Source organism: Blennius ocellaris (assembly GCF_963422515.1).
Source record: "Blennius ocellaris genome assembly, chromosome: 4".
Classification (NCBI taxonomy): domain Eukaryota; kingdom Metazoa; phylum Chordata; class Actinopteri; order Blenniiformes; family Blenniidae; genus Blennius; species Blennius ocellaris.
Window position 1 is genome coordinate 110,850 of NC_137653.1, and position 12,052 is coordinate 122,901.

At 53.9% G+C, this 12,052-nt stretch overlaps 1 protein-coding gene across 2 annotated transcripts in view; it reads left to right on the forward strand.

Moving 5' to 3' along the window:
* The window catches only part of chd6 (chromodomain helicase DNA binding protein 6), a 56,481-nt gene that overhangs the window by 31,416 nt on the left and 13,013 nt on the right, over positions 1–12,052 (forward strand). For both annotated transcript variants that reach the window (XM_080494984.1, XM_080494983.1), the window contains exons 26-37: positions 449–579; positions 658–817; positions 1,390–1,473; positions 1,716–1,819; positions 2,242–2,359; positions 2,487–2,565; positions 2,914–2,968; positions 3,906–4,305; positions 5,805–6,013; positions 6,893–6,990; positions 8,773–9,549; positions 10,171–10,425. In XM_080494984.1, the coding sequence (XP_080351110.1) occupies positions 449–579; positions 658–817; positions 1,390–1,473; positions 1,716–1,819; positions 2,242–2,359; positions 2,487–2,565; positions 2,914–2,968; positions 3,906–4,305; positions 5,805–6,013; positions 6,893–6,990; positions 8,773–9,549; positions 10,171–10,425 (2,470 nt within the window). The remainder of the gene's footprint in view (positions 1–448; positions 580–657; positions 818–1,389; positions 1,474–1,715; positions 1,820–2,241; positions 2,360–2,486; positions 2,566–2,913; positions 2,969–3,905; positions 4,306–5,804; positions 6,014–6,892; positions 6,991–8,772; positions 9,550–10,170; positions 10,426–12,052) is intronic.

The window sequence follows — 12,052 nt, forward strand, 5'->3', positions numbered from 1 at the left end:
TGGATCAAACAGTGGATCAAACACAGTGGATCAAACAGTGGATCAAGCAGTAGATCAAACACAGTGGATCAAACACAGTGGATCAAACACAGTAGATCAAACAGTAGATCAAACACAGTGGATCAAACAGTGGATCAAACACAGTGGATCAAACAGTGGATCAAGCAGTAGATCAAACACAGTGGATCAAACACAGTGGATCAAACACAGTAGATCAAACAGTAGATCAAACAGTCCCACAGTGGACTTCATGTCCTGTCACAATGTAGAAACCTGCGGCTTCTAGACAAACGTGACCTCTGTACTTTATGTACACTGCTTTCTTCTTTGTAGGTTTTGATGGGTGTGGTTTAAATCCAGGTGTGCTCAGTAGTCCAGGGATTACGGTAATGAACATGGAAGGATGAGCTGACTGGTTTTGTTGTTGTTGTTGTTGTTGTTTGTTCAGGGCGCTGCTGGTTTACTGCCTGAGGCACTACAAGGGTGATGATAAAATCAAGAGTTTCATCTGGGACCTGATCACGCCGGCCAAGGAGGGCCAGGACCAGGGCCAGGACCAGGCGCTGCAGAACCACTCCGGTCAGCACCGCCAGCCGTCGCCTCCGTCACCTCCGGGAGGAGGGCGGAGTCTAAACCCGGCCGGCTCTCTGTGCTCAGGTCTGTCGGCTCCGGTGCCGCGAGGCCGGAAGGGGAAGAAGGTGAAGAACCAGCTGAACGTTCCCGAGGTGAAGAACGCCGACTGGCTGGTGAGCTGCAACCCCGAGGTGGTTCTGCAGGACGACAGCTACAAGAAGCACCTGAAGCAGCACTGCAACAAGTCAGTCCTCCTTCTTTAACGCTCGTCACCGGCCGAGAGCTGGAACCCCTGTGGGCGGGGCTAATGGCAGGCGCTGTGGGCGGGGCTAATAGCGGGGGCAGTGGGTGGCTGACTGGTTCAGGAGGACTCACTGGTTCGGGAGGACTCACTGGAATCTCTGTGGGCGGGGCTGATAGCGGCGGCTGTGGGCGGGGCTTCCTGTTCAGGGTGTATTAGTGATTCTCTTTATATTTCCACATTTAGTCACTCAATAGAAAACGTCTTGAAAACTTTCTGTGTGTCTGAAGCTTCTGTTGCATTTAAGAAGTTTCCATTATAATTTATCTGAATATTATTATTATTATCATTATTTTATTTTATTCACTACGTCCTGTAAAACAGTGACTGTAAGATAAATGCTGCTGTGTCACCGTCATTAACTTCTACTAGTGATCAAGTATCAGGCTCCATGAGGAGTTTAAACCTTGGTTGTTTTTATTTGTTCCTATTTAATCCAATAAGATCAGTTTATCATTTTTCACTCGTGTTCATTGATTGTTTCCACTGTTTGACGTGAGGCTGTGGCTCCGCAGGGTCCTGCTCAGGGTCCGCATGCTGTACTACCTGAAGGTGGAGATCCTGGGCGAGGCCGCCGCCCAGGACGGGACCCCTGCCAGGTAAGGACCTGGACCTGGAACCAAACACGAGTCCAGGACTGGTCCTGGACCTGGAACCAAACACGAGTCCAGGACTGGTCCTGGACCTGGAACCAGCCCAGTCTGTCGTCTTATTGATGAACATGAGAGTTTAATCAAACCTCTTCTGGTCAAACATGCATGGAATAGATAAGAACTGTGTGTGTGTGTGTGTGTGTGTGTGCGTGTGCGTGTGTGTGCGTGTGTGTGTGTGTGTGTGACAGTAAACTGGAGGTGGCGCTGCCCGACATCGACTACATCGAGATCCCAGTGTCATGGTGGGACACAGACGCTGACAAGTCCCTCCTCATCGGAGTCCACAAACATGGTGCACACACACACACACACACACACACACACACACACACACACACACACACACACACACACACACACACACACACACACACACACACACACACACACACGAGAACAATGAACTTCTAGTGGACCAGGTTGTATTGTTGTTACGGTGACTGTCAAAATAAAACCACCAAGTTGGATTGTTATCACACACACACACACACACACACACACACATGAGTACTGAAAACAACATTTTAAACGCACATTAAATCTGATAAAATATTGAGGTGTGTGTGTGTGTGTGTGTGTGTGTGTGTGTGTGTGTGTGTGTGTGTGTGTGTGTGTGTGTGTGTGTGTGTGTGTGTGTGTGTGTGTGTGTGTGTGTGTGTGTGTGTGTGTGTGTGTGTGTGTGTGTGTGTGTGTGTGTGTGTGTGTGTGTGACAGGGTACGAGCGCTACAACGCCATGCGCGCTGATCCAGACTTGTGTTTCCTGGAAAGAGTGGGGATGCCGGACGTCACGGCGCTCTGTGCTGAGGGGGGAGGGGCCGAGCTGGCCGACAGGTACACACAAAGCTCCACAAAGCTCAATAACTTCTTTTCAAGTCAAAGACGTGTCACTAATCAGCCTTTTTCATGTTTAAACTTTAATCCTATTAAATCACATGAACTGATGAACTTGTCTCGTCAGCGTTTGCAAACCGGAGGAGGTGAAGGACGACGCCGAGAACAAAGCTGAACGAGCCGAGGACCGAGACGAGAACAGCAAGGTGAGCTGTGACTCGGCGCCTTTTAACTGTGACTCGGCGCCTTTTAACTGCGACTCGGCGCCTTTTAACTGCGACTCGGCGCCTTTCAACTGCGACTCGGCGCCTTTCAACTGCGACTCGGCGCCTTTCAACTGCGACTCGGCGCCTTTCAACTGCGACTCGGCGCCTTTCAACTGCGACTCGGCGCCTTTCAACTGCGACTCGGCGCCTTTCAACTGCGACTCGGCGCCTTTCAACTGCGACTCGGCGCCTTTCAACTGCGACTCGGCGCCTTTCAACTGCGACTCGGCGCCTTTATCATCCATTGATGCACGTGTGTGTAGATATTGAAGCTCCTTTCCTCCTCAGGGCGAGGAAACCTGCTCCAGCACCGACACGGAGAAGCCTGACAGCACCGGTCCAGGTGAAAACAACAACACTTTGTTTACTTTGGCTTGAAAACGCAACGTTTTCTAGAGTAAAAGTCTAATTTCCTGTGAAAAGGTGTAAATGTAGACATGATGCCACGAGGGCCTGTTGACGGAGGACACGTTCTGGAACGACGTCGGATTTAGTCCGATTCTGTTCTATTAAGCTGTCGGGCTGTTTCCATGACGACGGCGCTCTGAGACACTGAAAACAACTTTTTCAAGATGCTCCGTCTCCGTGGAAACAGGGAAATAACGTCTCTCTGGGACGCCCAGTCCTCTCTGGTTCTAACGTCTCTCTGGTTCTGACGTCTCTCTGGTTCTGACGTCTCTCTGGTTCTAACGTCTCTGGTTCTACTGTCTCTCTGGGACGTCCAGTCCTCTCAGGTTCTGACGTCTCTCTGGTTCTGACGTCTCTCTGGTTCTAATGTCTCTCTGGTTCTAATGTCTCTCTGGGACGTCCAGTCCTCTCTGGTTCTAACGTCTCTCTGGTTCTGACGTCTCTCTGGTTCTGACGTCTCTCTGGTTCTAACGTTCTAGAATGTAGAGACGAGTGTGACGGTTTATCACTGCTTCACTTATTCTGTCTTTCATTTCTACTAAATTCTATTTTTATTCTTTTCTCGAAAAGATTTTCTTCTGTCTTTTCTTCTCTCATCCGTTTAAATTCTCCAGTCGTTTTTCACATTTTGTCCTTCTATCGCTTCTCGTCTTTTTATGTTTTCTATTCTTTTACTGTCTTGTCGGGTCTTCATCAGTTCTCTTCTTCTAGCTTCTTGTCTGTTTTTATTCTTTACATTGTTCTAGTCTTTTCTTGTCGTTCTCTTTCATCTCTTTCATCTCCTCTTTCGTTCCGTCTCCTCGGCTCGTCCTCGACATTAATAATTACTAAAACATTATGATATTGATGAAAGTGAGACGTGTCCCCCGCAGACGTCCAGGCGTCGGGGGACCTGAGCGTCCAGGACGCCACCCTGGTGACCACCACCACGGGGATGGGGATGGGGACGGGGACGGGGACGGGGACGGGCGTGGCGGCGCTGCACGTCATCCAGGCCCGGCCGCTGTGGCCCACCGGCCCCGCCCTCACCGCCCGCCTGCGCCGCCTCATCACCGCCTACCAGCGCTTCACGCTGCGCCGCGAGCCGCTGCTGCGCCACGACTTCCTGCTGCACGACGGCCTGGCGGGGCTCGGGGTGGGCGGGGCCTCCGCCGCCGCCGCCGCCGCCCAACACGCGGGGGGGCCGCTGGCCTGGCAGCTGGGGGAGGAGCTGAGGAGGTGTCCCGTGGTCGCCGCCGAGCCCGACCCGCTGTTCCTGGAGTGGCAGAGGAGGTAACCATGACGACGACCATCCTTCTTAACGCCTGTAGTGAAGAAACGCTTGTCTATAGATAGAAAATTATAATTATTTACTCTTTCTTCAATGTGTATTTGTTCTGTTATTTTATATTTAAACAATATTTAATCTATTAGTGTAATTTCTTCTATTACCTCCTGCAAAAAAAACTGAATGGAATTTTAATGATCATAATAATAATAGTTAATGAGTGAGTCTCTATTTTGAGATGAAATTATTAATAATAATAATGATTATGGTTTTTGGAACCTGGAGGCTCTAATTCCAAGAACCTCCATGATAAATGAGAGCAGGTGAAGAAGATGTTTCCTGTCAGGTTGAGGTTCTAGAAGAAGCCGTGAGGCTCCAGTGCTCATGAGGTTCTAGAAGAAGCCGTGAGGCTCCAGTTCTCATAAGGTTCTAGAAGAGGCCGTGAGGCTCCAGTTCTCATGAGGTACTAGAAGAGGCCGTGAGGCTCCACTTCTCATGAGGTACTAGAAGAGGCCGTGAGGCTCCACTTCTCATGAGGTTCTAGAAGAGGCCGTGAGGCTCCACTTCTCATGAGGTTCTAGAAGAAGCCGTGAGGCTCCAGTTCTCATGAGGTTCTAGAAGAAGCCGTGAGGCTCCACTTCTCATGAGGTTCTAGAAGAGGCCGTGAGGCTCCACTTCTCATGAGGTTCTAGAAGAGGCCGTGAGGCTCCACTTCTCATGAGGTTCTAGAAGAAGCCGTGAGGCTCCAGTTCTCATGAGGTTCTAGAAGAAGCCGTGAGGCTCCAGTTCTCATGAGGTTCTAGAAGAGGCCGTGAGGCTCCAGTTCTCATGAGGTACTAGAAGAGGCCGTGAGGCTCCACTTCTCATGAGGTTCTAGAAGAGGCCGTGAGGCTCCACTTCTCATGAGGTTCTAGAAGAAGCCGTGAGGCTCCAGTTCTCATGAGGTTCTAGAAGAAGCCGTGAGGCTCTAGTTCTCATGAGGTTCTAGAAGAATCCGTGAGGCTCCAGTTCTCATGAGGATCTAGAAGAAGCCGTGAGGCTCCAGTTCTCATGAGGTTCTAGAAGAATCTGTGAGGTTCTAGAAGAAGCCGTGAGGCTCCAGTTCTCATGAGGTTCTAGAAGAAGCCGTGAGGCTCCACTTCTCATGAGGTTCTAGAAGAGGCTGTGAGGCTCCACTTCTCATGAGGTTCTAGAAGAATCCGTGAGGCTCCACTTCTCATGAGGTTCTAGAAGAAGCCGTGAGGCTCCAGTTCTCATGAGGTTCTAGAAGAAGCCGTGAGGCTCCAGTTCTCATGAGGTTCTAGAAGAAGCCGTAAGGTTCTAGAAGAAGCCGTGAGGCTCCAGTTCTCATGAGGTTCTAGAAGAGGCCGTGAGGCTCCAGTTCTCACGAGGTTCTAGAAGAAGCCGTGAGGCTCCAGTTCTCATGAGGTTCTAGAAGCCGAGCTGTGTAGAAGGAGGTTGAAGGAACCTTGAGGAAGGTGTCAGACCCTGCTGTGGGTTCCAGGTGGACCCGGCGGGAGCAGGCGGACTTCTACCGCACCGTGTCGTCCTTCGGCGTGGTGTACGACCCCGACAGGAAGTGCTTCGACTGGGCGCAGTTCAGGGCTCTGGCCCGGCTGGAGAGGAAGACGGACGACAGTCTGGAGCGATACTTCAACTCCTTCGTCAACATGTGCAGGACGGCCTGCAAACTGCCCCCCCGGAAGGAGGAAGGTACGTCTGGGGTTCTGCTGGGAAGGAGGAAGGTACGTCTGGGGTTCTGCTGGGAAGGAGGAAGGTACGTCTGGGGTTCTGCGGGGAAGGAGGAAGGTACGTCTGGGGTTCTGCTGGGAAGGAGGAAGGTACTGTGGGGTTCTGCAGGGAAGGAGGAAGGTACTGTGGGGTTCTGCTGGGAAGGAGGAAGGTACTGTGGGGTTCTGCGGGGTTCTGCTGGGACTTTGTTCGGTGAAAAACCTGCTAGAATGAGAGAAAAGAGACGAACCAGAGCAATAATAGTCACAACAATCCAGATTCTTGCTCAAGGGCAGAGGGAAGTCACCTGACAACCTGTTCTTCCCTCTGCTGCCCGATTTTATTCATAACGTTGAAGTAGTGTGTGTGTGTGTGTGTGTGTGTGTGTGTGTGTGTGTGTGTGTGTGTGTGTGTGTGTGTGTGTGTGTGTGTGTGTGTGTACGCTTCTATGTGAGCGGAGAACGTAGGGACGCTATAAGATCAGATGTTCCTCCGAGACCTTGAAGACGTCTCAGAGCGGCGCCGTTAAAATATCTTCTATAAGTACTACGGTACTACGACTCGAGGCTATAAGTACTACGGTACTACGACTCCAGGCTATAAGTACTACGGTACTACGACTGGAGGCTATAAGTACTACGGTACTACGACTGGAGGCGTAAAGCAGCGAACAACACAAACATCATGAATCAACCAGAACTTGTAAAATGTTAATCCCATTGTACCAAGTACTAATGTTTAATATAAAGTATCAGACGTCCTCCAGGAGAACCATGGAGAACAGCAGTGACGCCTGGTGGAGGCAGGGAGAACTGCGCTCTATTCATCCCCCCCCCCCCTCCCCCCTCTCTGCCCCCCCAGGCCTGGTGGACCCGGCGGTGCTGGTGGAGCCCCTGACGGAGGAGAGGGCGGCCAGGACCCTGTACCGCATCGAGCTGCTGAGGAAGATCCGGGAGCAGGTGGTTCTCCGTCTTTAGCTCTTTGTTCTCCCTTTAGCACTTTCTACCTGGAGATACACTGGATGGATCATAGTTCTATGTGTATACACACATATATGTATCTAATAATCTAGTTCTATGTTCATGGTCTGTTCTCTGTGTGTCTGTAACTATCGCTGTGAGGACCGGAGCTCCATCAATGGAGTCTGAGTTCATCTAATCTACTCTAATTTAATGTAATGTAATCTAATCTACTCTAATCTACTCTAATTTAATGTAATGTAATCCTGACGTTCTCGTTGGTCCTGACGTTCTCGTCGGTCCCGACGTTCTCGTTCTTGTTGCTCCTGACGTTCTTGTTGCTCCTGACGTTCTCGTTCTCGTCGGTCCGGTCCCGACGATCTCGTGGGTCCTGACGTTCTCGTCGGTCCCGACGTTCTCGTTCTCGTTGCTCCTGACGTTCTCGTTCTCGTCGGTCCGGTCCCGACGTTCTCGTTGCTCCTGACGTTCTCGTTGCTCCTGACAGTCTCGTTGCTCCTGACGTTCTCGTTGCTCCTGACAGTCTCGTTGCTCCTGACGTTCTCGTTGCTCCTGACGTTCTCGTTTCCGTCGGTCCGGTCCCGACGTTCTCGTTGCTCCTGATGTTCTCGTTCTCGTCGGTCCGGTCCCGACGTTCTCGTTGGTCCTGACGTTCTTGTTGCTCCTGACGTTCTCGTCGGTCCGGTCCCGACGATCTCGTGGGTCCTGACGTTCTTGTTGCTCCTGGCATTCTCGTCGGTCCCGACGTTCTCGTTCTCGTTGCTCCTGACGTTCTCGTTCTCGTCGGTCCGGTCCCGACGTTCTCGTTGCTCCTGACGTTCTCGTTGCTCCTGACGTTCTCGTTGCTCCTGACAGTCTCGTTCTCGTTGGTCCTGACGTTCTCGTTGGTCCTGACGTTCTTGTTGCTCCTGACGTTCTCGTCGGTCCGGTCCCGACGATCTCGTGGGTCCTGACGTTCTTGTTGCTCCTGGCATTCTCGTCGGTCCCGACGTTCTCGTTCTCGTTGCTCCTGACGTTCTCGTTCTCGTCGGTCCGGTCCCGACGTTCTCGTTGCTCCTGACGTTCTCGTTGCTCCTGACGTTCTCGTTGCTCCTGACAGTCTCGTTGCTCCTGACGTTCTCGTTCTCGTCGGTCCGGTCCCGACGTTCTCGTTGCTCCTGACGTTCTTGTTGCTCCTGACAGTCTCGTTCTCGTTGGTCCTGACGTTCTCGTTGGTCCTGACGTTCTCGTTGCTCCTGACGTTCTCGTTGCTCCTGACGTTCTTGTTGCTCCTGACAGTCTCGTTCTCGTTGGTCCTGACGTTCTCGTTGGTCCTGACGTTCTTGTTGCTCCTGACATTCTCGTCGTTCCCGACGTTCTTGTTCTCGTTGCTCCTGACGTTCTCGTCGGTCCGGTCCCGACGTTCTCGTTGGTCCTGACGTTCTTGTTGCTCCTGACGTTCTCCTCGGTCCGGTCCCGACGATCTCGTGGGTCCTGACGTTCTTGTTGCTCCTGGCATTCTCGTCGGTCCCGACGTTCTCGTTCTCGTTGCTCCTGACGTTCTCGTTCTCGTCGGTCCGGTCCCGACGTTCTCGTTGCTCCTGACGTTCTTGTTGCTCCTGACGTTCTCGTTCTCGTCGGTCCGGTCCCGACGTTCTCGTTGCTCCTGACGTTCTCGTTGCTCCTGACGTTCTCGTCGGTCCTGACGTTCTTGTTGCTCCTGACAGTCTCGTTCTCGTCGGTCCTGACGTTCTTCTTGCTCCTGACGTTCTCGCCTTCCGCCAGGTTCTCCGCCACCCGCTGCTGTCGGCCCGCCTCCAGCTGTGCCGGCCGTCCCTCTACCTCCCCGTGTGGTGGGAGTCGGCGAAGCACGACCGCGACCTGCTGATCGGGGCGGCGCGCCACGGCCTGAGCCGCACCGACTTCTACATCCTCAACGACCCCCAGCTGAGCTTCCTGGAGGCCCACAGGAACTACGTGCGGGGGCACCACCAGAGCCACCCCCACCACCACCACCACCACCCCCACCACCACCACCACCACCCGGGCCTGGTGGCTCACCCCGGCATCTCCTCCTCGTCCTCGGCTCATCCACACTGCTGCCTGTACGACCACTCCCCCCAGCCCCCGGAGTACCCCCACCACCACCACCACCACCCCCACCACCAGCAGCAGCCCCACCCCGCCGCCCCCTCCGCCCACCCCCACCTCCAGCCGCCGCCCCTGGACGCCCACGACTCGCCCTCCCCCAGCCTGGGTCTGGTGCCGGGGTCCCGGGGGGACTTCCTGGACTGCCCCTCCCTGGACGAGACCCTGGAGCTGGGCGGGCTGCAGCACGACGCCCTGGCGGCCGAGGCGCTGCACGGCGGCAAGGCGTCCAAGGACGCCCTCAACGGCTTCCCCTTCAACTCGGCGGCCGGCGGGCAGAGCATGCTGAACTCGTACGGAGTGGGCGGAGCCGACCTGGACTCCAAGCTGCGCAGCGACGTGCTGGTGGGCGAGCAGGGCTCGTCGGAGGAAACCGGGCTGATGGCGCCGTCGGTGGAGCTGCACCACCTGCAGGTGACGGAGAAGCAGACCCGGGCCGGGTCCCAGACCTCCTCCGGCCCGGCCGCCGCAGGAGTTAAAGGGTTAAATGTGGAGGTTTCAAGAGAAACGAGAAACTTCAGTGTTTCGGCAGCTCATTTACAAAACGACGCTCAGAGCTGCTGGAGACACTTTTTAAAACCGTACGTTGCCGTGGAAACAGCTTTGTGGAAAAGATCAGACTCCGAGTAGACAGAAACACTGGTCCTGGTCCTGGTCCTGGTCCCGGTCACAGTCACAGTAGCTAGTAGTTGTGCACATGCTCAGTAGAGACGATCAGAGCAACGTCACAACAGCACCAACTAGTGGACCAATATGAAAAATACAGCGTTTTCAGTGCTTCTGCCGTTTCCATGGAAACGGACATCATTTCCAGAACTTTTTCACGTAAACGTGAAACTTTTCTCTGAATTCGGAGGTTAAAAAGAAAGAAAGTTAAAAAGAAGTTTTCTCTTGAAACCTCGTCGTATAAACGGGGATTTACTTCCTTCACTTGAAATATCGTCTTTAGGTTTTGACTCCGGGCTGATTTGAATCCTTCAAGACGTTTTACCTGTTCACGGTTAAATAGCCTCCATGACCTTTGACCCCCGCCAGGCGCCCTGGGACGGCACCGACCACTCCAGCCCCGCCCACCACATGTTCAACGAGTCGGACCCCATCCTGGGCCCGTCGGCTCTGGAGCCCGGCTTCCTGGAGGAGGAGGACGAGGAGGCGCAGGGCGCAGACCGGGGGGGCGAGGAGGGGGCCACTCTGGAGGAGTGCCTGGGCCTCCCGCCCTCCTCCTCCCCCTCACACCCGTCGGCCGGAGACCCCGGGGAGCCGCTGACCTCCAGCTACATGCTGTTCAAGGTGGGACAGCGTCACACCTCTACCATCACACCTCTACCATCACACCTCTACCATCACACCTCTACCATCACACCTCTACCACCACACCTCTACCATCACACCTCTACCACCACACCTCTACCATCACACCTCTACCATCACACCTCTACCACCACACCTCTACCATCACACCTCTACCATCACACCTCTACCATCACACCTCTACCATCACACCTCTACCACCACACCTCTACCACCACGCCTCTACCACCACACCTCTACCATCACGCCTCTACCACCACGCCTCTACCATCACGCCTCTACCACCACACCTCTACCACCACACCTCTACCATCACACCTCTACCACCACACCTCTACCACCACACCTCTACCATCACACCTCTACCATCACACCTCTACCACCACACCTCTACCACCACGCCTCTACCACCACGCCTCTACCACCACACCTCTACCATCACGCCTCTACCACCACGCCTCTACCACCACACCTCCACCATCACACCTCTACCACCACACCTCTACCACTACACCTCTACCACCACACCTCTACCACCACACCTCTACCATCACACCTCTACCACCACACCTCTACCATCACACCTCTACCATCACACCTCTACCATCACGCCTCTACCACCACGCCTCTACCATCACGCCTCTACCACCACACCTCCACCATCACACCTCTACCACCACACCTCTACCACCACACCTCTACCATCACACCTCTACCACCACACCTCTACCACCACACCTCTACCACCACACCTCTACCACCACACCTCTACCACCACACCTCTACCATCACACCTCTACCACCACACCTCTACCATCACACCTCTACCACCACACCTCTACCATCACACCTCTACCACCACACCTCTACCACCACACCTCTACCATCACACCTCTACCACCACACCTCTACCACCACACCTCTACCACCACACCTCTACCACCACACCTCTACCACCACACCTCTACCATCACACCTCTACCACCACACCTCTACCACCACACCTCTACCACCACACCTCTACCATCACACCTCTACCATCACACCTCTACCATCACACCTCTACCACCACACCTCTACCATCACACCTCTACCATCACACCTCTACCACCACACCTCTACCACCACACCTCTACCACCACACCTCTACCACCACACCTCTACCACCACATCTCTACCATCACACCTCTACCATCACACCTCTACCATCACGCCTCTACCACCACACCTCTACCACCACACCTCTACCATCACACCTCTACCACCACACCTCTACCACCACACCTCTACCGTCACACCTCTACCGTCACACCTCTACCATCACACCTCTACCACCACACCTCTACCATCACACCTCTACCACCACACCTCTACCACCACACCTCTACCATCACACCTCTACCACCACACCTCTACCACCACACCTCTACCATCACACCTCTACCATCACACCTCTACCACCACACCTCTACCACCACACCTCTACCATCACACCTCTACCGCCACACCTCTACCGCCACACCTCTACCGCCACACCTCTACCGCCACACCTCTACCGCCACACCTCTACCGTCACACCTCTACCGTCACACCTCTACCGTCACAC